Here is a 26,389-nt window from a genome sequence, read left to right on the forward strand (position 1 = left end):
AGCCGCAGGAATCAACCCACTTGTTTTGTTTTTTGCCTGACAGCAATGTCTTATTATTTCTTATTATTATTTAATTGTTTTTTTTTTCAAACCATGAGGTACCGATGATGCTTCCTTTGCCGTTGATTTTGTTATTACCAATGAGCCACTATTTTCTTTAATGATATAAAAAACATTTATGTTTTTACATATGGGTGGATGGTGGAATAGATAGTTTAGCAATAAGTCACATTGTCAAGTTTGCATTTGCATGAGAAATTTTTAAATATAAATTTAATTTAACGTTTTAAATTTGATAAGTCTTTTGAAGTTGTTCTTCAGTTTGCATTTACATGAGAAATTTTTAAATTTCGAGATTTGTATAGTATATAGATACAAATTTTAAAATTTAAACACATCTAATAGTACTAAGGTTGTGATGGTTACCAATGCCTCTATGTTACATCAAGGTTGATTATGGCCTATGATTGATTGCTAATCAATTAATAAAAAAAATTGACTAAAATAAACAAAACAAATTTCAATTATTGAACTAATCAAATTAGTGATCAACAACATATTTAACATCATTTCATCAATTGAAATTTAAAAAAAACGATGGAAAAGAAATCATCTTATTAAATCATATTTTGTAAGTCACATGTAGCGATTGATTATTGAATTTATTCTTTAAATAATTTTTTTTTTTTAAATCAACACTAAAATGGTGTCCCATTTAGAAAATAATAATTTTAGGCAATTTCTCAAAATTATTACCACACTTTTCTACAAGATCTGAGCCGTTGATAGCCAAAGCCGTTGGGATCCATGTTCTACCGATTAACAAAATTTAAAAGGATAATAAAATACAAGAGTTTGCCAATTGATTAAGCTGATATCACCACCGTTGGAAGACACGGCGGCGATCCAGAGAGCTTCCATGGAGTTTTCTCGAGGCCCGGCTTAAAAAATGGCGGGCGAGCACTTCGATTCAGCGAGCTTCATATTCAAACGCATCCCCGAAACCCAATTCAAAGAATGGTCCATGGTCGCCATCAGAGACTCTCCCTCACCCAACACTGACTCCTCCGTCTTCCCTCCAATCAACCACGAAAATCTCCACCGTCCATCACAACCTGATCAAAAGCACCCAGACCCATTATCGCCATCCCTGACGTCTCCGTTGCTATCGTCGTCTTCGTCGTCGTCGCTGTCGTCATTCTCACCGTCCGATTCCGATGAACCGGGCCCGGTTTCGCCGCTTCCGTCCGTTGCCCAGGTCCGGAAACCCGGCGAATTCTCCACCTGGGTAGGAATTGGTTTTGGGTTACTGCGTTCCAAGCTTTCTGCCATGGCTTCCTCATCTGTGTTCGATAAAGTTTGGAGCTTTGCCTCCGGCGCAGGAATGGCGGGTGTGGTGTTCGTGTTATGGTCCTTGTTCTTGCGGGCTCGGCGAAGGCGGTATCGAAATCGTTTGATGTTGATTGGCAACGAGAAAGACGAGGTTAGTTTGTCATCCAATGTCTTGAATTTAGCTGCTGCCTACCATTTGTTTGATGAATTGCTTCAAATTTGATTGACTTTTATGTGTTCGATGAAATGCCAATGTGGGTGCCGAAAACTTTACACCGGAAGCGGTTTTCAAGCTTCCTTTTGTTTCTTGTTGGTGTGATTAATTGAAGCAAATGTCTGGTTTATTACTGTGAATGTAGCCTCCTTTTGTGTACTGAATTGTTTGAGTTGATGCATTTGCAGAAAATTAATAAACTGCTGCACCAAATCGCTCAGATGAACGAAGTTCTAGTCGCTCGGCATAGAGTTCTGGCTCCCAAACTGGCTAATTGAATAGAGAAATATAACATCTTTAGGTACTAGCTTGCTATTGAATTTGCCAAATTAGGATTGACGGCGCAATAACAGAGCTGCGAAACATTGCAGTAGACTTGCAATGGCGATCCGATGCTCCAGTCATCTCTGAGGAGGGAGGACCAATCTCAAGTTGCAGATCGTATAACGGAAATGCAAGCACAACTTTGGGCTCTGCAAACTATTTCTGAGTGGAGAAAGCAAGTCTGGCATCCGATTTCCGAAGTTTCGAAGAAATTGCGGAGAGACTTTGATGCATAATATTCTTTATGTATGGAAGTCAGACGGTCTTATTAGTTTGCTTACATTTTAGTTCGTGGTTTATGAAACCAGTTGAAATATCTTAGCTTGTGTATATCTGGTTTGGGATCTTTATGTGCATATGTATCCACAGGTTTTCGCATTAGATAAAAGTTCAAGCTGACGAGTTCATCTTGTTTAATTTTCCGTTACGATGTAGTTTTTCGTGGAAAAATCATGGTGTTTTTGCTTCATGAAAAAAAAACACCTGAAAATGCTTCATAAAAAAAACACCTGAAAAAGCATCTGACATTTGCTTCTTTGAAAAATGCTCCCCTTATCCATGAACACTTCTTTGTTTTGTCATAAGTTAATAAAAAGCGTTTTTGATTGTCGGAAAACATGTTACTGACTCTAAAATGGGTGCATGCGCACTAGAGATTGCAGGCAAACCAAACAATGCATGACTGTTTCCCATGTAGATAACTAAACGAATAGTAAATCACGTTAAAGAGGAACAAACCAATACCATGACGACAGAGATGGACGGCTTCCAAGTTCCAAGAAGTCAGCATATTTGGGATTGTCAAAGAGGCACAAACCAATAGCATGACGACAGAGATGGACAACAAATTAAAATGTAGGCCAATGTTTGCTTCGGATCTAATTTAAAGTCAACTCTTCAACTTCGTACAATAAAATAGGATTGGTCTGACTTTGTATTCATTAGATTAATAAGTTAGAATAAATAACCTTTTCTAATTGGGTTTTTAGCTAATTAATATTTGGGATTGTCAAAACTCTTTATTTTTATCTTGAAATTTAAAATCAATAGAAGTGATCTTTGAGCTTGTCCACTGCCAATCAATTTGGTCATTCCCTGAAAAATCTTCGTTAAATAAAACCAAAATAACAACCCTCAAATTTTGTCAATTTATTTTGCTCATTGTTTATTAAATTGAGAGCATTTTTATTATTTAACTCCTTATTTAATTTCTATCGATTTCAAATCTCAAAGACAAAGTAAGGAGTGGCAATCTTATAGATCATTTTGGCTAAAATACCTTTCCTAATTCAATGTTGATCATTAATTTCCGTACTACGAAGTAGTCCGGACTATTGAAGAAAAATTAATAAGAAAGAAATTAAAATTTATGAATTCAAGAATTAAGAGAAGAACAAAGTTGCACAATAAAAAAAAAAAACGGAAATTTTATTTTATTTATGGTATTATTAATTGGGGTCAAACCCAAAGTTACAACAAATAAACAAATGATCCACCAACATTTTGTGGATCAAAGAATGTTGAATTTTCAGAGTATGTAATTTTGCTTGTATAACAATTTAATCTGTAAACTGTATTCAATTAAGAATATGAACTAAACCCACTTACAGCTCTCGTCATTGCACTCGACAACCCTGCTCTTCCGCTCGAAGATGTGACAGTCCCCGGTGTATTCTCTGCAGACCGAAAAATGGATAAGAAACCGTCTAACGACACAAACACCAGAGCTTCGCAGCTCTGTAGTTCATACGTCATGGCGTTGATGTATGAACTTATTCTAAACGAGATCTCAAAGAGGATGTGTCTGTTCTTTGTTGAGAAGTAAAATTCATCGCTAGGCCTTACGTGTCCATGAAATCGCTAATGCAGATGGGAGAAAAGTAAAATACCTCTTTTGTATCTTGCAAGCTTAGAAGATCCAACCTTTCATGAGGAGGCCGGTTTGATAAGGAAGCAAGCTGCATCAAATCATACATTAATGCCGTTGATAACGTGATTGTGTGCTCAATATACTAACTGTTGATGAACAGAAAATTATATGGAAAACTAATGAAAAAGACTTGAAAACTTTGAGTTTTAACGAAAATAACAAAATAAAGGGTAAAGTGAATAGTACCAGGATTGACTTTTAGTGTAAAAATGTGGTTTTTCGTTAAAGTAAACAATACCAGGAGCTTTTCGTTAAAGTTCCCAAATTTATAAGATTACCCAGAAGCTGAAGCGTTCAGGATCTTGTAGTGAAGGCATCATTGCTTCCACACCGAGAAGTCTCTCAAGTCGTCTTCGATCTGCAAATAGAAAGAGGGGCAGAAACCATTCTCATGTGCACTGGCATGCATCACATGTATACTAAAAACTTTCATGGCTTCAATAAAGACTAGACGTCATCCCTGAGCGTTTTACCTTGACGTGCTGCCCTTTTACCCCACGCTATCCATGATCGAGCATACTCTGCTGCATTACTTGCCAATTCCTGCAACTGTACGGATACAGAAGTTAAACCAATATGCATAACCAAAATGACAGGAAAACAAGAGACGAAATTATCTCTATCTTCCCATTTCCGGAAACCAAATTATCACAAACTTACTTCTTCTCTCGCTTCACACCCTTCTGGTGGAGTGTCTTGTACCCATTCAATCTCTGCAACACGGTACCTGAAGAGGACATTAAAAAGACAAAAATACTGAGCAAGATGCCAAGAACAGTTACTGGAGATTGAATGAATAGCTAGACAACTCATAAGACAACTCACCCATCTTGGTCCCGAGATCGAATTATGCGAAACCTTCGCCGACTTTCAATCTGCATGAAATTTTATTATCATAAATATATGATTGGTTCTTTGAAAAAAGAAAATCACAAAAGACAGTACAGTTTAAGTAAAACGGCACTAGTATCTAACCTCTAAATAAAAACGACCATCCGGAAGTGGCTCACACCTACATAGATAGTCATTAGTAAAATAATTATAAGAAAAAATCTATAAAATAGAAGTATTAAGAGGCAGCATTCATGGTGGAGTTTACAAATGACATTCTGCATACTATAAAATTAAGAAGGAAAGAAGGATGATGAAAGACATACTCGGTAATTTCCACTTCGCAAGCAAATTCAGCTATTGAACCTGTTGATGAATCAATGATAACCTATAAAATACAAGAAAGCCACAATCAGCGAAAGTTATACTTCTGCACCAAACTTTATATACGTAAAAAAAAGTTAAAAGGGAAAGAAAAGGACCAGTGACAATAATCTACCATTCCCATCCGACGATTGCCTTCCATTATCCTCCTTACCTGTTGTTTTTCAGTAACAAGTTAAAAATAAATTCTATAATTATTCAAAACAAAACACATGGACCATACAAATGTACCAAGTCGATAGACAAAAACTTTGCCAGATAAGTTTGTCAAATAGTTCTTTTGCATAAAATGTCAATCCAAGTCTCAATATTTTATTAATGTCATAGGTGGAAAGTATAAATGCTAAGCAACTTACCATAAGTCTATACCGTGGTTCAAAAATGTGCAGCGGAAACTTCTGGAATGGGAGGACAACATCCATTACAAAGAGTGGCATCAAATCAACACCAAAGTTTGTCATTTGGTCATTTTCTAACTTCCTTTCGGCAAATTCTTCTGGGAAGTTCTTTTGTATAATGTCATTGAGTGTAACACTGGAAAAAATGAAAATAAAACATTCCATGATGAACGTAACAATTTGAACTGCTCCAACAATGATTTCCTAAATACAGATTGACATTATTAATTTCACAGTACTTGAATTATTTTTTTCGTTTATTGGACAATGTAGAACCATAAATTTACTAATTGTTATGCCCTGTATTAGGCACAATGCCAGTCTCAATATTATACAAGGTAAAACCATGAACCATTGTCTAGATGTGCCATTCCCCAATAAAAAAAAACATGGGTAGAAAAAACCATATAGCAATAATTCCGATGTCAAATGATACAACTCATTCAAATATTATAAATCAGCACTTTACCTGATTGCACACGTTCTAGGACTAATGAAAAGAACTGTGCGGCACAAAGGACATTTGTTACCTAAGATAATTAACAAAAGGCAGAGAAAGAATAAGGGAAAAGAAGATATATACAAGTGCAATTAAATAGAATAATACCAGCAAAACACTCACCTCGATCCATTGACTGAAATAGGCATGAACGACAAAAGGAATGCCCACAAGGAGTTGTGACAGGTTTGTATAGTAATTTTAAGCATAGTGTGCAATCAAAGTCATCACTGCGTTCTGCTTTTCTATGGCTTCTCATCCCTGTGAAATTAGATTGTACTCTCTCTAAATTCTGGAAAGATTCCTGAAGATAATTGCTACAAAATACCACATAAAAACAAATTAGAAATTCACAAACAGAATCTTGAACAGCCAGTGGGTATTGAATAACATATGGTTATATCCATTTATTTAGTAATCAGAAAAATGAAAAGCATTATATTTACCTAAAAGGATTAACCTGAAGACCCGAAAGAATAACATCACGGGCCAATTCATATTTCTCCAACTGCCAATTCAAATGAATGCATACTTTAAACTGATGGACAATCAATCACAGGTAAAAAGGTGCAGGGGGGAAATAGTCATTGCAGATAAAAATAATAATAAATGGTTGTAACCTCATATTCAATATTTCAATATGATAAAAATTATGAAAAGGGGCCACATAGCCTGACCAATTTACAAGTAATAGACCCCCGGGCACCTCGTCCTAAAAGAATAAAGGTAAAAACAAATAGCAACATGTCCTCACCAAAATGAGAGCTTCGGCCTTTAATATGTACGCCTTTTCTGTATTACTTCGAGGGTCGATTAGCTTCTCTGCATCCTTTAACGCAAGCTGAAGAATTTTTTAAAAGTTCTTTAGAATGATACCAACGGCTATCTGGTTGAAAAAGACTCTGGTTTCCTAAAACGTAAGCAGTGAGCCAATAAGACATACTTCAGCAAGTGTTGTGGGATCCAATCCAGTCTGTGCTCTATATTCAGAAGCTGATGCCAGTAAGCGTTTAAGGAATTTACTGATCCTGCTTGAAATAAGTTTAACAAAACATATTACAAATAGTGTACAAAATTAGGTCAAAATTCATCTCGAAGATGCTTGAGAAGAGCACAGCTTAGACAGTGAATGGAATAAAAATTAAGGTTAAAGAATATAATTGATAAAAGTAACCTGATATAAGCAGCACATCGGTTGGCAAGAATAATTGGATCACATGGTTTAATGTTATTGGCTCTGGAGTAACAATTAATTGCCTGATGAAATGAACTTACTCATCAGCAATGAATAAACAAGATTCAGAGCAGCTAACCGAAAATATTTCAGCCAAAAACTTAAAACTCATGAAATTACACAAAAGATTAAGCAGAATGATAAAGTGCTAATAATCATTCCAGTCATCAAGAAAAATTTATCACTTGATGTAACATATTTAATTTCCTAAAGAAATAAGCATGGCAATAGTGGCAACATAGTATAAAGGAATCTGATGATAATAACGACAACCACGATAATATTACTATAATAATCCTTCCCAAACTGACAACCCTTGGTGACCCTTAACACTAAACATGGCAAGAAGGAAACCCCCAAAACAAAAAGGTTTAAAAACCAAATGTTACATGTCCCTTCAGTTGTTGATGGAAGAATGGCACTGATGAAAATTGAAACACCGTGTCTTCTTTTGTCAAAACTCGTACAGCATATAATTACCTTTTAAGGAATATAATCAATAAACACTGGCTCTCTACTTCTCTTATACTCCTCTAAGAATCTCATATCAACAACATCTACCTGATCACAATCACCATTTCCAATAAAACTAAGGTTTCTAAAAGCCTTGGTCACCTAAGGAAATCCACAAATACAATGGAAGAAAATTACAGTCATCCCTCATAATGGTCCTTACAACTCAAATAGTTAGGCAACACCTACAAGGTAACTCCAAAGACAAGGTTTCCTAGGATAGCTGCAGCAAATTAAGAACACTTAAAAAAGATATCCTGTGGAGTTTAAAATTTAGAAGCTCGCAAAAGAAGATAATATGCACACAGTGATTGATGCTAAAATATAACCTCCTCAAAGCGATTCTCTCGAAATGCCTGATTTCCATTCTTCACAATGTCAAAAACGTGACCAAATATGTCCCAGGGCAACGAGGGCTCTCCTGCATTCGCCTGCATTCCAGACATTACCATAGCATCAGATTCACATGCACGGTCTTCAAGTGTCAACGGAAAAATGTTTTCTCGCTTAACAAAACTTAACACTTGAATTGGTTTCGGACAAATTTATAGCAGTAAAACTAGTAAACACAATGACAACGAGACTCAATCTCATATATTCTTGACTTGAGTTACATAAATTAGGAACTCCACCAAGCCAAATCAGAAAACTTTATTAATCGTTCGAGCTCAAAATAGATTGCATTTTATTCTTTATTTTGTTACAAATACTGCACCGAATGAAGCAGCTATAAGCCGTGAAGAAGTCACATACACAGGCTTCAGTTCAAGTTCTAACACTCCGATATACAAAAACTTTAACATGGCTAATGTTCCACAGTTTATATTAAGCTCAATAGATCGAAAAAAAACGAACAACCAATCAAATGCACCAGCTATATAAAAGAATGTGAATTTGACATGATACTTTATTCAATTGAGGATACAAAGGAAAGAAAATAAGCCAACTAAATAATCAACTTGTTTTTCCGTAAAATCTTCGCAGCAGCCAAACACTACAAACTAAGTTCCCAAATTACATCTACCAAGCAGATTTCAACTAAAACTTTCTTGTTTCCTCCAATCCTACAGCTTTAAATTATTGAAAGAAATCATTTTGCCCACATGTTCTTGTTCTATCGATCAAATTATCAACAGAAATCACGTTTCCATCAGAAAAATAAACATAATTCCAACAACAATACTTAAATTCTCCTAATTTTCCAACATTTTCTCAGCAACCAAACAGGCCAAACAAAACTAACAAAAAAAAAAACGCACACTCACCGAAATGTAGTCCTCGACGTCGCTAGGCACGTCGGTGCCGAACCCGGACGGCGACGGCTCGGCCTCGCTGGACATGAAGGAAGCCGATTCCAAGAATCCGCGGAAAGAAGCTTGAAAGTTGGAAGCTTTGAGAAGACCGAGGCTTTGAAAGCTTCGGGGGAAGCGGAAGCGCTTATAGAGAAGCCAAACGGGTGAGAGTGTGAGTGTGCGTGCGAGTCCTGCATGCTTCGTGTTCGTTTCTGTATCGCTTCATTTCACTCGCGGACCACATTGCACTACGTCCTCTCCGCGGCTTTTCGCCAGAAGCGCTTTTTTACTACGTGCTTTTCTGCTTCTTGGTTCCGGATCCTCTGTGGCCCGTTCTATCTGTGCGCGCAATGGCATCCCATTCTATCCAGCTGGATTTAAGTGAGGGAGTCGAGTTGTCACCATTTCAGCACACCTGTCTTGAATTCATTACACTATGTTTGGATGAGAGAAATAAACTTGGAATTTGAGTAAAAGTCAGAATTTATAAATTAACATGCACTAATTCCTTTGTTTGGATTCATAAACATAGAAATTTATAATTTCCGCGTGAAAAAAAAAAAACTTGGAATTTGGGACCTCCAATTCTCAAGTTTTAATTCCATGTAAATAGGTGTCATTTCCCAATTTTCATGATTGAGAGTTTAAAAATAAAAAATTCCGTATTTAATTTCATTGTCCTTTTAGGTTAACCAAATAAGAAAATTCACAAATTCTAGAAAATAAAATCCCGTCATTTCAATTTCGGTCATTTTAAAATTCCTTAATAATCTTAAATTTCTTCATCCAAACATAGTATTAGTTAAATAAGAGTGCATTTTTGCTCACCATGGTGTATGTTCATCATCCTATTTATCACCGTTAGATGAGTTTGAATATTGAGATTTGTGATTATCCACTCCACGAATCTCAAAATTCAAATTCGTTTAACGGTGATAACTAGGGTAGCGAGCAAAAATGCTCCCGTTAAATAAAGGGGTGGGCACTTGAATCCAAAAACCTAAACCGAAACACGAACCAAACTGAACAACACAGGACTGTCGATTTTTGCCGTTTTGGATGGTTTTGGTTTGAAACCGAACTGTAGTGGGAAAAACCAAATAGTTTGGTTTCGGTGGACAATGTTCAGTTCAGTATGGTTTTGAGTGAAATTGAAATCAAAACAGAGAGATTTTGCAGTTCGGTTTTGAAGCTAAAACGGACTTGAAACCAAACTATTTGATTTTGGTTCAGTTGGGTTTCAAACGGTTTTGGTTTGGCTTCAAACCATTTGTAAACAAAATGAATATAGCTTCAGTTTCAGATAGCCAAAATTGAAACCAAAACCGAAAGTTTTTACATTTGGTTCAGCACGATTTTGAAGTTATAATCAAAATGGAACTAAACCATGTGATTTTATTTCAGTACGGTATCAAACGATTTTGGTTCAGTTTTAAACCATTTGCAAACAAAATGAATATAGCTTCGGCTTCACAGGGCCAAAACCGAAACCAAACAATTAGAGCATTGTGAGTGGTTATGTTTGAAACGTTTGGAGGAACATGAGTGTGCTGGATACAGAGTATAAAAGCCGTCTTGAACCTCTTGGTCTTGATACTGTTGGTTGGTTGGTTGAAACGGCAACCGTCTTAAGAGCCCAAAGAAGTTTGCTTACAAATAACATGAGACAAAACTCGTGTTTAAGTCCACTAACCCTAATCTTAATCCTTAATCATTATATTAGTTAATGTGAATGGGAAATGTGAATCTAATGTGAGTTGGAGTGATGACCAAGAATTTAAAAACCAATAAAAAAAAACTAATTAAAATGGTTTGAAAACTTTGAGTTTTAATGATAAGGATAAAATAAAAGGTAAAGTGAATAGTATCAGAATTGACTTTTTAGTGTTAAAATGTGGTTTTTCGTTAAAGTGAATAATATGGGTCAAAATGTAAATATTAAAATAAAAATTAATTAAAAAAGATGCCCTAACAAGAATGAGGAGTACGGCCTACGACAAATTTGGCTAGGAGTGATTGAGATAACGCCACGTTGACTTGGTTATGCCCACATTATTTATTTAAGTCTTTTTTATTTTATTATGCATGTGTTTGGACCCAAAATTACACTATCGGCCCAAGTAATCAAGATCGTTGGATGAGCAAAATTTTAAACAGTTGGACGACAAAGTGGTTGAAATGATTTTCAATTATTATTGAGAAATAATATTGTGATTTTATCATAATAATTATTTTCTAATAATATATGGAATTATCTAGAGCACAGTTGGATAATAAAGTCGTGATGATTTGATCAATGCGGTGCGGTTTAATAATGCTGCAATTTCATGGAAAGATCTTGAATAGAGTCCGAGTATGGCAGGAAGATGATCAAGTTCAAAGACTAATAAGATAATGGAGATTTCATGCACAGATATAAATGTGAAGGAAGATAATGATTATATTTTTGGTAAAAGGCAAGGTGATGGAAGATAATAATTACATATATGGCTGCATACGAGTTTGCAGTGATGAGACAAACAATAAGGGAGCATTCTATGGTTGCCACGTGGAATAATGGTGTTGATGCACAAAACCGAAGGTCTTTGAACAACGTAAATCCGGCCTTGAATCTACAAGAAATGTAAATAACACAAGATGTATCGTGGTTCACCCCAAGGCATGGGCTACGTTCACACTGATTGTATTTCTCTGAGAGTATTTGTGAGGGAGAGAGTGTGAGAGCTTTGCTCTAGATATGAGAGACCTAGGGCTTGTGAGGGTAAGAAGGCCCTTTTATAGAATAAGGGTTCTTCCCCTAATTACATAATTGCCCCTTCCTTTATTACATAATTACATTTGAGTCCCCCGAGTATTTATACGAGGCCTAAATACGAAGGCCCTAAGTATGGTATAAACACTAGTCCCCCAGTCTTCAGTCAAAAGAGTCTTTTGGTTGGAGACTTGAAATTCAGTCCATGTGTGGGCCGAAGTAACTAGATGTTGTCTTGAACTGATGCTCGCGGCGAGACGGTTGCTCAGCAGGCAGCGATGTTCTCTAATGATGGTGAGGGAGTCCCTTTTATAGAATAAGGGCTCACTCCTCAAAACATAAGTGATGGGCTAGAGTTGATGCTTGCAGCGAGGCGGTTGCTCAGTAGGCGGCGATGCTCTCTAATGGTGGTGAGGGAGTCCCTTTCATAGAATAAGGGTTTGCTCCTCAATACATAAGTGATGGGTTAGGAGTGATGCTTGCGGCGAGGCGGTTGCTCAGCTGGCGGCGTTGCTTTCTAATAAAGGTGAGGGAGTCCCTTTTATAGAATAAGGGCTCGCTCCTCAATACATAAGTGATAGGCTATAGTTGATACTCGCGGCGAGGCGGTTGCTCAGCTGGCGGTGATGCTCTCTAATGATGGTGAGGGAGTCCATTTTATAGAATAAGGGCTCGCTCCTTAATACATGAATCATGGGTGATCTCTTAATGAAAGTGAGAGAGTCCCTTTTATAGAATAAGGGTTCGCTCCTCAATATATAAATAATGGGCTAAGTCCCTCAAGTATTTTTTATAAAGCCTAGTTGAGGCCCAATATATGGTACATAATGTAGTCTCCCAAGTCTTTGGTCAATAGAGTCTGTTGGCTGGAGACTTCAAATTGAATCCATGTATGGGCCAAAGTGGCGATTGTTCGGAGGCGGTATTTGTATACCCTGCACTGAAGCTTTGTAGGTGAAGCTTTGCAAGTGAAGCTTTGAAGCTAGAGCTCTGTAAATGAAGCTTTCGAAGCTGGAGCACTGTAAATGAAGCTTTTGAAGCTAGAACTCTGTAAATTAAGCTTTTGAAGCTGTTTGACATAAGTGATGCTCATGAATGTTTATGTTGATTAACATGAGTGATGCTCATGGATGTTTGTCATGAGTGATGCTCATGGATGTTTGTCATGAGTGATGCTCATGAATGTTGACATGAATGATGGTCATGAATGTTTATGTATGATTGTCATGAGTGATGCTCATGAATGTTTATGTACGAATGACATGAGTAATGCTCATGTATAATTTGAAGTACTGGGCGTACTTTTGATCATCTGGTTGGTGGCATGAAGGAGAATACAGGTTGTACATTTCATCACCTGGTTGGTGGCATGAATGGCTAGTTGCCAAATGATATTAGAGTACGGGTTGTACATTTCATCACTTGGTTGGTGGCATGAATGGCTAGTTGCCAAATGATATTAGAAGACGGGTTGTACATTTTATCACCTGGTTGGTGGTAATAGCGGCAGGTTGCCGAATAATTTTGGAGTACTGGGTGTAATTTTGATCACCTGGTTGGTGATAATAGAGGGCCTAACTCTTTTGGGCATATGGGCATTCGCCCTCCACATGACATTGCAGCCCATTTATTTTGGGCTTGCCTTTTTTTTTTTTTTTATCCTCTGATGGGGTTTGTACATATTACCGTCTGATGGGGTTTATACAAATGTTTTTGAAAGATAAAATAAATTACATCATTCTGGTGGGGTGTTTATTCCTTGCTTTTGCTTTCTCTTTTGCTTTCTGCTTTTGCTTTCTCTTTTGCTTTCTCTTTTCTCTAAAATGACAGCTTCTTTGGACAGCCTTTCTGACATCGCCCATTTGCTTTTCTCTGGATTTTAAAAGATAGGAACATGCATCCGTCGACAAAAGCAAAAGTATAATTTTTCTCTTTTAGCTTTTGCTTTTACTTTGCAGAGTGCAGATGGCACTCAAGTTCTCTGTTTCCCCATGGCTTTCCTAGCCGTCGGTGTCCCAAATCTGGGCCTTCTCCGTGGCCCACTCGAACGGCGCCATTCTTCACGCCAAAGTACAGCGCGATACTCGCCGTAATTGGAGACGACTATCTTCTCCGGGGTGACAACGGCCACAATAGCCGTAGGATCGACGACCACATGCATCTTTTACACCAGCACCATCTTCCACAACCAGCACCGTAGCACTAGGCTTCGACTCTTTCAGTCATTTTATTGAACTTTTGGTTGTGTTTTGCGACGACGGTGCACTTTAAACAAGCTGGAGAGGGAGGAGAATCTGTTCCTGCATTTGGAAGATCCCAGGATCCTGCGTAGCGTGGAGTGCGTTCGCTCTTAGGGTAAGACGTAGAAGCAGACGCGTCAGTTGGGGCTGTCAGCTCCAGCGGCATCGGAGACGATGCGATGGATCTCAGCACCGGTGAACTGGGATTTTGTTGTCGGGTGTGATGGTGTCAGTCTGAGCAATCATGACCTCAAGACCACTGCCAGCCAAGGCATTCATGGTCGACTCCTCTGCATCGAAAAGCTTCACTTTCTGAATCCCACTGTCCTTTAGCATCTGAACCACCATATCCATCGGCAACTTGTGGATTGTCATTGTTCCCTAATTCACACCAAGACCTTTCACACCACGAGAAAAACAAAGCGACCCCGTTTGGGCAAACAGACATTGCAATGCTTGAAAATTATACAAAAGTAATTACGTAAACATGAACATTTGATCAAAAGTACGCCCAGTACTCCAAATTATACATGAGCATTACTCGTGTCATTCATACATAAACATTTATGAGCATCACTCATGACAATCATACATAAACATTCATGACCATCATTCATGTCAACATTCATGAGCATCACTCATGTTAACATTCATGAGCATCACTCATGACAAACATCCATGAGCATCACTCATGTCAATCCATATAAACATTCATGAGCATCACTCATGTCAAACAACTTCATTTACAGAGCTCTAGCTTCAAAAGGTTCATTTACAGAGCTTTAGCTTCAAAAGCTTCATTTACAGACCTCCAGCTTCGAAAGCTTCATTTACAGAGATCTAGCTTCAAAGCTTTACTTGCAAAGCTTCACCTACAAAGCTTCAGTGCAGGGTATACAAATACCGCCTCCGAACAACCACCACTTTGGCCCATAAATGGATTCAATTTAAAGTCTCCAGCCAACAAACTCTATTAACCGAAGACTTAGGGGACTACATTATGTACCATATATTGGGACTCAACTAGGCTTTATGAAAAATACTTGGGGTACTTAGCCCATTATTTATGTATTGAGGAGCGAGTCATTATTCTATAAAAAGGACTCCATCACTTTCATTAAGAGATCACCCATGATTCATGTATTGAGGAGCGAGCCATTATTCTATAAAAGGGACTCCCTCACCATCATTAGAGAGCATCGCCGCCAGCTGAGCAACCATCTCGCCGCGAGCATCAACTCTAACCCATCACTTATGTATTGAGGAGCGAACCCTTATTCTATAAAAGGGACTCCCTCACCTTCATTAGAGAGCAACGCCGCCAGCTGAGCAACCAGCTCGCCGCAAGCATCACTCATAACCCATCACTTATGTATTGAGGAGCAAGCCTTTATTCTATAAAAGGGACTCCTTCATCACCATTAGAGAGCATCGCCGCCTACTGAGCAACCGCCTCGTTGCAAGCATCAACTCTAGCCCATCACTTATGTATTGAGGAGCGATCCCTTATTCTATAAAAGGGACTCTTTCACCATCATTAGAGAACATCGCTGCCTGCTGAGCAACCGTCTCGCCGCGAACATTAGTTCAAGACAACATCTAGTTACTTCGGCCCACACATGGGTTGAATTTCAAGTCTCCAGCCAAAAGACTATCTTGACTGTAGACTTGGGGGACTAATGTTTATACCATACTTAGGGCCTCCGTATTTAGGTCTCGTATAAATACTCAGGAGACTCAAATGTAATTATGTAATAAAAGAATGGGCAAATATGTAATTAGGGGATGAGCCATTATTCTATAAAAGGGCATTCTCTCCCTCACAAACCCTAAATCTCTCCTATCTAGAGCAAAGCTCTCACACTTTCTTCCTCACAAATACTCTCAGAGAAATACAATCAGTGTGGACGTAGCCCAAACCTTGGGGTGAACCACGATACATCTTGTGTTATTTACATTTATTGCAGATTCACGGCCGGATTTAAGTTGTTCCAATACCTCCAGTTTTGTGCATCAACAATGCTCATGAATGTTGACATGAATGATGGTTATGAATGTTTATGTATGATTGTCATGAGTGATGCTCATGAATGTTTATGTATGAATGACATGAGTAATGCTCATGTATAATTTGGAGTACTGGGCGTATTTTTAATCACCTGGTTGGTGGCATGAAGGAGAGTACAGGTTGTACATTTCATCACCTGGTTGGTGGCATGAATGGCTAGTTGCCAAATGATATTAGAGTACGGGTTGTACATTTCATTACCTGGTTGGTGGTAATAGCGGCAGGTTGCCGAATAATTTTGGAATACTAGGTGTACTTTTGATCACCTGGTTGGTGATAATAGAGGGCCTAGCTCTTTTGGGCATATGGGCCTTCGCCCTCCACATGATATTGTAGCCTATTTATTTTGGGCTTGCCTTTTTTTTTTATCCTCTGATGGAGTTTATACAGATGTCTCCGAAAGATAAAATAAATTACATCATTCTGGTGAGGTGTTTATTCCTTGCTTTTGCTTTCTTTTTTGCTTTCTCTTTTCTCTAAAATGACAGCTGTTTTGGACAGCCTTTCCGACATCGCCCATTTGCTTTTCTCTGGAATTTAAAAAATAGGAACATGCATCCATCGACAAAAGCAAAAGTATAATCTTTCTCTTTTAGCTTTTGCTTTTACTTTGTAGAGTGCAGATGGCACTCAAGTTCTCTGTTTTCCTATGGCTTTCCTGGCCGTCGGTGTCCCAAATCTGGGCCTTCTCCGTGGCCTACTCGAATGGCGCCATTCTTCACGCCAAAGTACAGCGCGGTACTCGCCGTAATTGGAGACGACTATCATCTCCGGGGTGACGACGGCCACAATAGCCGTAGGACTGACGACCACGTGCATCTTTTACACCAGCACCATCTTCCACAACCAGCACCGTAGCACTAGGCTTCGACTCTTTGAGTCATTTTATCAAACTTTTGGTTGTGTTTTGCGACGACGGTGCACTTTAAACAAGTTGGAGAGGGATGAAAATCTGCTCATGCACTTGGAATATCCCGAGATCCTACGCAGTGTGGAGCGCGTCCGCTCTTAAGGTGAGACGTAGAAGCAGACGCGTCGGTTGGGGCTGTCAGCTCCAGTGGCATCGGAGACGATGCGGCATATCTCGGCACCGATGAACTGGGATTTTGTTGTCGGGGGTGATGGTGTCGGTCTGAGCAATCATGACCTCAAAACCACTGCCAACCAAGGCACTCATGGTCGACTCCTCTGCATCGAAAAGCTTCACATTCTGAATCCTATTGTCCTTTAGCATCTGAACCATTATGTCCGGCGGCAACTTGTGGGTTGCCATCGTTCCCCAATTCACACCAAGACCTTCCACACCACGAGAAAAACAAAGCGACCCCGTTTGGGCAAACGGACATTGCACTGCTTGAAAATGGTGCAAAAAGGCTGTGGCGGAGGACATGCAGAGGTGGAGAGCTGCGACGGTCGTTCGGTTGTGGTGGGGGTGAAGCTGTACTCGAAGAGTAGAGAGCTGCTAACGTGGGCTCTGGTCAAGGTGGGTCAGCCTGGTGACGTAGGTGTAGGCGTGGTCAGGGGGTGAAAGATTCCCTCGCTGCCGCCATGGATGACCAAGGCGCTGCCTTTGGTGGTGAATCTCTCAGCGGCGTACTTGTGGACCGATGCCTCCGCGCTCAAAACGCATAGCAGAAAAGCAAGGAAAGCAGGAGCTGGAGAGCATCGCATTATAAATTCAAATCCCTAATTCCCAATTCCACAAATCTCGAATCTAAGAGACCTCGAGGAGAATGAAGTTGAGGTTTCTCTGTGTGTAGGTCAGAGGCTGGCCGACGGGAAGATCGCTACTGGGCACTTCACGTTCAAACTTCACGAGCAAACCCAAGAAGGAGAAAAGGGCGAGACTGAGTCTTTGAAAAGAACATTGATGAAGCTTTAGAAAAATTTGGGTTGCTTGGTCAAGAGCATAGTTTGCAATCTCTCTTCCTCCATTAATTTCCATGAAATCCACATAACGCATCCAAAACTCGGGGTAATTACCACGGGGAATCAAGCATCTCTCGTAAAGTTTTACAGCCGAATCAAAATCCCCTTGCATCTCAACAAAATCCAGATAGGAATGTCAATTCTCCAATCTGACAGGGTTTCATGGGAGACGTTTATATTCAACAATTTGACAGCTCAAAAGGGATTTATTCTTCAATTTTCCCAAATTTGGTTGTCCCCTATTCGTTGAATGAGCAATTAAATAGAAGGTTGAGGCTTTTGGGTTTGATTTGTGGATTTAAAGTGTGTAGGAGATGCAATTGATATTGTTGCTGTTGTGTTTGGGGAAGTGAGAGAGAGGGAGTCCGAAGGAAGAAGAAGGTGAAAAGCGACTGAGGAACAGAGATGCAGTGAGAGAGAGAGAGAGAGAAAGCTAAAGCATCACCATTGTTCAACTCACAATTTGGAAGAAAGTGAATTCTTCTTGTACTCCAAATACTCGACATAAATCCAAGTTGATATTATCGGAATAACTCTAAGCATGAACGAAGCCTGGCTGACAGTTACAGGGCTAAAGATCATCATCTTTGGAAGGCCGCAGATCGGACTAAGATGAGAGATCAATGAGCAAGCATTTCACAGATCCGATTCGATCAACGGCTGAAATCTGAGGATGCAAATGCAATCCACTTCTGAAGAGACTGGCAGAGGAAGATCACTTCTTGTTTTTCTCCATCGTCCATGCCTTGCTGAGGTGCCGCTGCAGCTGCTCGTCCAAGCTCTTTAGATCTATCTGATCCGCCCTCACATACCATCTTCCGCTTTCGCCGTCGTCGCTCTTCTCCTTCATTTTTTTTTATCCTTAGCCACAACCAGCTCAGCAACCTCCATGCCCTTGCAATTATTATTATTGTTATCCCCACCAAAACAGCACTAATAGTAGCCACTGATACTTCCATTAGTTTGTGTGTTTCAGACAGAGAAAGAAGAGAGAGAGAGGAATCGCAATATTTCGGTTTTCAGCTTTTTCTGTTTGTTGTTATTGGGTGGGGGAGTTGAAAGAGTGTTGCAGATTGATTTAAAAAACAGGGTTGCTGGGTTTTTGCAGATTCACGGCAGAGGTGAAAAATTGAAAGAGAACTGACACAACTTTTCATATCGATTCCCACAGACGGCGTCAAATGTTGATGCACAAAACTGGAAGTCTTGGAACAACGTAAATCCGGCTGTGAATCTGCAAGAAATGTAAATAACACAAGATGTATCGTAGTTCACCCCAAGGTTTGGGCTACGTCCACACTGATTGTATTTCTCTAAGAGTATTTGTGAGGGAGAGAGTGTGAGAGCTTTGCTCTAGATAGGAGAGATCTAGGGTTCGTGAGGGTGAGGATGCCCTTTTATAGAAAAATGGCTCCTCCCCTAATTACATATTTGCCCCTTCTTTTATTACATAATTACATTTGAGTCCCCCAAGTATTTATACGAGGCCTAAATACGAAGGCCCTAAGTATGGTATAAACAAATGAGATAAGGGAAAATCATGGTCTTGGATAATGATGACATAAGGAACCTAAGTAGGCTAGGCCGTTTTCTATGGTGTTTTGATAAAGCATGGCTACTAATGGGTTTTTGATGAAGAGAAGCCTAGGTGGGCTAGAAATGTGATGTGATAAGCCTAGATGGACTTTTATTAGGTTTGAAAAGTCTTGGAACAAATCCCACAACTCAGTTTAAAGAATATGCCTTGGTTTATGATGTGGATCAATTTTAATTCCACGAATTAGAGTTGTAGTGGAACTTTACAAAATTATCCGGCCATGCCAAGCAAAAGATACATCCCTATAAATACAGAGGCATTATGCAACGGGAAAGGCCCTCTCCAATTCAACACACAAACTGCCATGCGCAAACCTTCACTCTACGCGAAACCTCTCAATAACCTTGAGATTTTTTAGTTTCTTTTTCGCCAACACATCTTCAGTTTGGATAAACAGCACTGTGAAGGCAACCGGCGAACATCTTCAGTTTGGATAAACAGCATTGTTGTCGTAGAATCATCCGACCGTGGAACACCTTCAGTTTGGATAAACAGCATTGCGTCGAGGCCGACTGGTTATCTATCCAAGTCTCGGTCAAGAAGGGTTTTCGAATCCTTATTGGCAGAGATCATCTCATTAGCATTCTCGGCGAAATGAGGTGTTACAGTTTACTAGGGCTCGGCACATTGAACGCTGAGTTGTTTTATGATTGGATACTCACAAGTAGGTTCTAGAGTTCGGCATTCTGACGGCCGAACCACGTTTACCATCAAGACATATATCTGTTTTGAATATATGTGCTCCTATATTCTGGTGTCGATTCGGCGTGCTTATACTCTTACGAATATAATCACTGTGGCCGAATCCGGCGTCGACAATTTGTGAAGTTCGCATAACTAGTAGCCTTGTCTTCAGGCTCTAGAACCCAAAGGCCGAAGCATGTTCCTTCCTCGGCCACAGTCGCGAGATTCAGAAGTTAGCAGCGCACTCTCCGGCTGAGCTCGGTCGACGAGTTGGCACGCCCGCATATAACCGAATGACGTAGTTAGCTCATTAGTTACTCGGCATGCGCTCCACGTAGGTTTGGTAGTTTTTAGGGTCAACAGCATGATCGAGAGATTTTTCAATGTGCAAAAAACATGTCATATACATAATTATAAAAGTAAGGGGACATTTGAAAATAAATTTTTGACACTTGTATAATGACATAATTACTCTGTGTTCCAAACTCATTAAAAAATTGATATGCAACTAAACATATGTCATTATCTTATTTCTCACCTGCTTTTTTCACTCCAAAAAACACTTAGGGTTGGCTGGAAATTGTTATGTTGAAAGCACTACCGTTTTTAAGCGTTTTTAGATGGTAAAAGAGTTTTTAAGGTTTTTTGTGTTGTTAAATATATTCAAAGAATCAAATGTACTTCTAAGTTTTCTTAAAGCCGTTCCAAAGGTCTTTGTTAATTAGTTCTGGTTTAAATGGCATTTGGGTAAATAATGAGGTAAAGATCCTTTGATTAAGGAGAAGAATCCAGAGACTGAGGATTCTATCTGATTGTATACATACATGGTCATTTGTTCTTAGCAATATCCAGTTTTCGTTTTGTTTGGTAATGTTTTAAGTTTAAATTTCATGACTGATCGTTATTTACTAGTTACACTCTTAAAAAAGTGAGCAGTAAACATTGATTTGAGCAGGATTGGAAGAGTAATAAAAATGCGAACCAAAATGCTTAAAACAAATGAGCAAGATTGGAAGCTTGCATGGGATTGTATTATCTTGTCTTTATCAATTTGGAATCAATGAAACTTGGTCTACATCAAGTGTGCCCTAACTGCCCTGTGGGTTCTTCTTAGGGTTTTCTGCATAATTTTAACAAAAAATCACTATGGAAACAAAACGAATCAAAACCAATATTGAACGCTTTGGTTCGATTTGATTTGAGCCTTGTTAAATAATGTGAAAATTCCATCCAGTTCGACTTTTTAATCTACATGGTCTTTGAGATTGGTATAACTTCTTACTTTGGTCACTAATAAAAATCGATAGAAGTGGTTCCTGAGTTTGTCCACCGTAGCTCATTTTGATCATTTTGTGAAAAATATGTCAATATTATTGTTATATAGTCACGTGAATGAGGAGATTGACAAATTTTTTACGGAATGACTAAAATGATTTACGGTGAAAAAAAACTCAGATACCACTTCTATCAACTTGCACTGTATTTTATTATGACACATATTGTCAGTGGTGGAGCCACTAAGGGATCAGAATGGTCCCTAGCCCATCCTGCCTTTTTTTCTTCTTGCTACTATAACAAATGATGTTGCTGCATATTAATCTAATTCTCTAAAATTCAAGTGTGTTCTAAATCCAAACATTTTTTTTGTTCCAGGTCAGACCTCATTTTTCTCTCCATCTCTCTTATCGTGGTGCATTCTTCACTTCTCTCCTTATTCTATCAACTTTTCTTGGGCTTTAAATTATATTTTAAATTTCTTGCTTATATATCTTTACCTCATATTCAGGTTTCTGGGTTTATACACTGTTTTTTTTAATTCTCTCTACTAAATTTAGGATCTTCTGATTTTTATGCAATTACTCAAATCTCTCATGTTTTGAGTTCAAATTATCATACATGTAGAGGCCCTCCTACACATGAAATCTTGATTCCGTCACTACATCTTGTATAAGATACATTGAAATATTTCTCCTCTCTAAGGAGGCTCACTCACGCGAGATGCCCATGTGAAAAAAAAAAAACAAAAAAACAAAAAAAAAACTGAAGTAGAAGAATTGGTAGATTGGATCAAGATTGGAATTGGTGATTCAAACTGCACCAAGTATTGTTGCAAGCTTATTTATGAGTCCTTTGAAATTAAATTTAGCCTCACCTAACGATCTGAAAATCAACCATCACATGGTAACTTAGTTGTTGAGGACAAATTTCATACCTATATTTCACACGGCACGTTCTAAGTTCGATTCTTAGCATTGGTGAATCACATAATGGTAGTCAGGAAGAGATTAAAATGTCTCTCTGAATTTTCTCAATCCCAAAAATGAAAAACTACTGTAACAAAACCACAAGGTAGTCCCATTTTTTAAGAAATAAAAAAAAATCTGAAAATCGAATCCCATTCGACACCATCTTTTCACAAAGCCGAATCTACGTAAAGTGACAAGGAGGAGGCATATGCATGCCATAAAGACACGTCCATCTCCCAAGCAAATACTGAGTAGTTCGGGCCTAACCCAAAAGCTATCCTGGGCCTGTCATTATCAGCCCAATAATCAGCCAGAGGCCTTGAAATTATCTAAATTTGCTCATGAGGCTTTGGTCCGTGATTCACTAAGAGCAACTCTATCTCTAAAAAATGAGCTGACCCAAAGTTCATTTAATCCATCCAAATGAATAGTAATTGGCCAAGTGCATCTTCACTTCTAAAAAATGAGATGGGCAAGAGTCTAGTCAATTCGTATTAAAATATTATTATTTTTTTTTATAAAAGAATTTTTTTTTTTAATTTCGGATCGAATTTTTAACCAATATTGTCACCCCAAATGTCATTTTCCGAAAATACAATTTTTGTGAAAGATGGTTAGGTGTTTACATATATATATATATATATATAATCTTTTAATTTTTTTCTTTATTTTAAACAATTTTTTATTAAGTTAATTCATTTGGATTGTTGGATTTTAAAAAAATGAATCCAATAGCCCTTAATTAATTTGGATCGTTGGATTTAAAAAAAATGAATCCAACGGCCCAAAAGTTGACATGTATCCCATGTGCCAGTGGCAAAAAAAAAAAAATCACATAGCTGACGTCAGCTTGATGTCATATAGGGCAATTTCTTGCTCAGTCCATTATGTGCTGGGCTTAAAGTTGGCCTCCACTTTGGGCCAGCCTATTGGGTGGGGTGAAGTGGGGTTTTGGGGGGAGGGGGGCTAGCCTAGAAAATAAACCTTGGGCTAGCACATTTGTTAGAGGTGAAAGTGCTTTAATATTCATCTTGAACCCACTTCTTTCACTTAGACATATAAATCTTTGAAACGGTGTCATGCCATGACAAATGAATTTAACGCTCTTCTCCGAGTCGGCACATGGATCCTTGTACCCTGAAGTCCCTCCATGAATGTCTTGCCCAACAAATGGATTTTTCGTATCAAATGAAATTCTGATGGTTCTCTTTAGCGTCAGACTATAATTTGATGATTTTTTTAGGATTTGAACTACATGGATTATTGTCATTTTGTTTTAGAAGCTATTATTAGATTGGTTTTTTTTACTTTCTGCAGAATCAGAGATTTTGTTCTCTATATGTCGTCAAAATTTTCCGTCAACTTAAAAAGTAGTGGAAGCTTTACTCCCGCTAATAAGTTGAACATTTTCATCACATTTCCAGCTAGTCCATTTTTTAAGAAGAAAAGGTCAGTTAACTTAATCCATTGACACTTAAGTTCCAACTAATCTAATCAGTTAGCTAGATTGTAGTACTAACTACTAAGTGGCTATATTTACACTTTTTAACAAACCCATTCAAATTTTCGTCTTTTTTTTCTTGGTGCAATTTTCGTCATTTGATTATATGTATATTTAGGGGCGGATTCACTTTGAGATAAGGTGGGCAACTGACTCCCACCCAAGCTCATAAATCTTATATGGAAGAGTTTGATGTTGCCTTTTGAAAATCTGAGATGCCCTTGAAAGCTGTCCTCTAATTGCTAGCCTCACATCTTTGTATGCATTGCTATGTGCTTCTGTCGATAGGCTCACTCCGCATATATTGGTTCTCGAAATGCTCGATCAAAAGCTGACATCAATCAACATGCTTGTTCAGAAGTTGGCATCTGTTGACAGGTGTGCAATATGACTTGGCAAATGACTTCAAACCCATCAAGACTCGATGAAACTGTCAATTTGCATGCTATTCTGTCCAACAAATTTTGCACGATACACGCACTATTCTTACTAACCCCCCGATATTTTTTTCTAGATCCGCCACCGTTTATTTTCATATAATCATTAGATGATGAAACTAATACATTCTATCATTGAAGAACCAAATATCAATAATAGGGCTGTCTTGCTGTTTATACGTAAATTACAACCATATGTGGTCTTTAATTTTTCACAATAAGAAAATGAAACAGGAATTGATCCAATAATTTGGTAGATCCAACAACTCCAGGCAAATAAAGTTCAGAATCAAAATCATTAAAAACAGTCACTTGGTGTGTATTCTTGATTAATGGAATAATTAGATAAAAAGACCAATCATGTGGTCATTTATTAGGTTTAATGTTCGAGATTTCGCTTCAGTTTTGGTCCATTTATTTTGAATACAATTGAATAACTTTTCTATTTTATAGTGATGAGATCAGCCTATTTTTAAGAATGTATGTTTACAATTTTTTTGACAAAAATATTAAGAAGACTCTTTTAAAAGTGAAATTATCTGCCACCTTGTTTTTGTGTGACACAATAATATTGGTATTAGAATTCACGTTAAATTGTAAAGTGACAGAGATTCCATAAAAAATCTCACTTTGAAATAGTCTCGTTGATATTTCTTTTTTTCTTTTCGGAATATCGTGTACCCTCTCCACAATAATGCATCCTTAATTTTAGCTATGTTTCCATATTACACCATTGACCGTTACTTTTATTTCTCTATTTGCTTTTGAGAAGGTATATGTATTGGTTTGTATAAATTTATAAACCACATGGATAAATTCATAAACCAGCATAGGTTTGTTAACATTACAAAGTTACAAATAGTTAGGAAGCCAGAAGGGACGGGCGAAATTTGAAAAGTCAAAAGGTATCTAAATAAAATTTAGACAACCAAATCATTTATTTAAAATATTAACCAAACTACTAACCGTTTTAAAAAAAGTGGCAACATCCTCAACAACGTTGTTTTGGCCTAAGTTTAAAAAATAATAATTGGCCGCGAGCTGAGTGCAATGCAGTATCGACAATAGGCTTGAGTTTCATTCAAGCAATTTTGTCAAACACCTTTCATGCAAGTTCAGAAGAATGGATTCCTCAGTTTTCATGTAGTTTCCAACGACTGGAGGGCGCAACCACCCCTCCTTGCTCTTATGTGGCTTCGCCATTTACGAACCTAGTTAACTAAAGATTCACCACCCTTCATCAGAGGTTCATTAACATCTTAAAGCCATATATTTGTGGTGAAGGTTCACCACCCTTCAAACCTATGGTGAAGGTTCATTACCCTACAGACGGTAAAGGTTCAAGAAGGGAACCAAACTCCAACAAACGAATAATACCAACGATGGAGTTTATTAAGCTTGAGGGAGAAATGTATTAAAACTCGAAAGCCTACGAATACCGACGATGAAGATCAAAATCCTATATATTAAAAGGGATTTTATTACTGTGGACCGAAGGCACATAGTCTGACTAAAAGCGTTTTTAGAGAAAATTTTATTTGGTTCTAATTTTCAATAGCGCTTAAAGTGCTTATGCAAGCCTTATATAATTCTGAAGATAAACCCAAATCCTATATAGTTCTGAAGATAAACCCAAATACAATTGTTTAAGAATTGAAATATTACTATTTTCATATTTTCCATGATTAACCTACATTTTTATTAAGGACATGGTTTCAAAAATATTTTCTCAAAAAACGCTTTCTATCATTTAAAAACACTTACCAAACGAGTTATTAAATTAATTAAATTTGTTACTAATAGTCCTTTAAGTATACAGCATATTTTGGTTTAAATATTTTTCAGTTCGAAGGTCACCATAAACACAGACACTTCACCTAAGCAACGACCACCTTTTATATTCCATTGAAACTAAATTAAAAATTTGAATATTGCCTTATACAGAACTCTCTAAGTTTATCGAGTGAGCAGGCAAGTATGCACC

General features: G+C 38.0%; 1 protein-coding gene and 1 pseudogene across 1 annotated transcript; one reads left to right on the top strand and one right to left on the bottom strand.

The window, feature by feature from the left end:
- The first annotated feature begins 845 nt into the window (after positions 1-845).
- On the top strand, positions 846-2,269 carry LOC126624992 (uncharacterized). Its single transcript, XM_050294060.1, has 2 exons — positions 846-1,483; positions 1,735-2,269. Exons 1-2 carry the CDS (start codon positions 950-952, stop codon positions 1,822-1,824), a joined length of 624 nt encoding a protein of 207 aa, XP_050150017.1. The 5' UTR covers positions 846-949; the 3' UTR covers positions 1,825-2,269.
- A 1,016-nt stretch (positions 2,270-3,285) lies between these two features.
- LOC126627433 (uncharacterized) lies at positions 3,286-9,209 on the bottom strand (annotated as a pseudogene).
- Positions 9,210-26,389: the final 17,180 nt, after the last annotated feature.

This window comes from Malus sylvestris, chromosome 6 (genome assembly GCF_916048215.2).
Source record: "Malus sylvestris chromosome 6, drMalSylv7.2, whole genome shotgun sequence".
In the NCBI taxonomy this organism is placed as follows: Eukaryota; Viridiplantae; Streptophyta; class Magnoliopsida; order Rosales; family Rosaceae; genus Malus; species Malus sylvestris.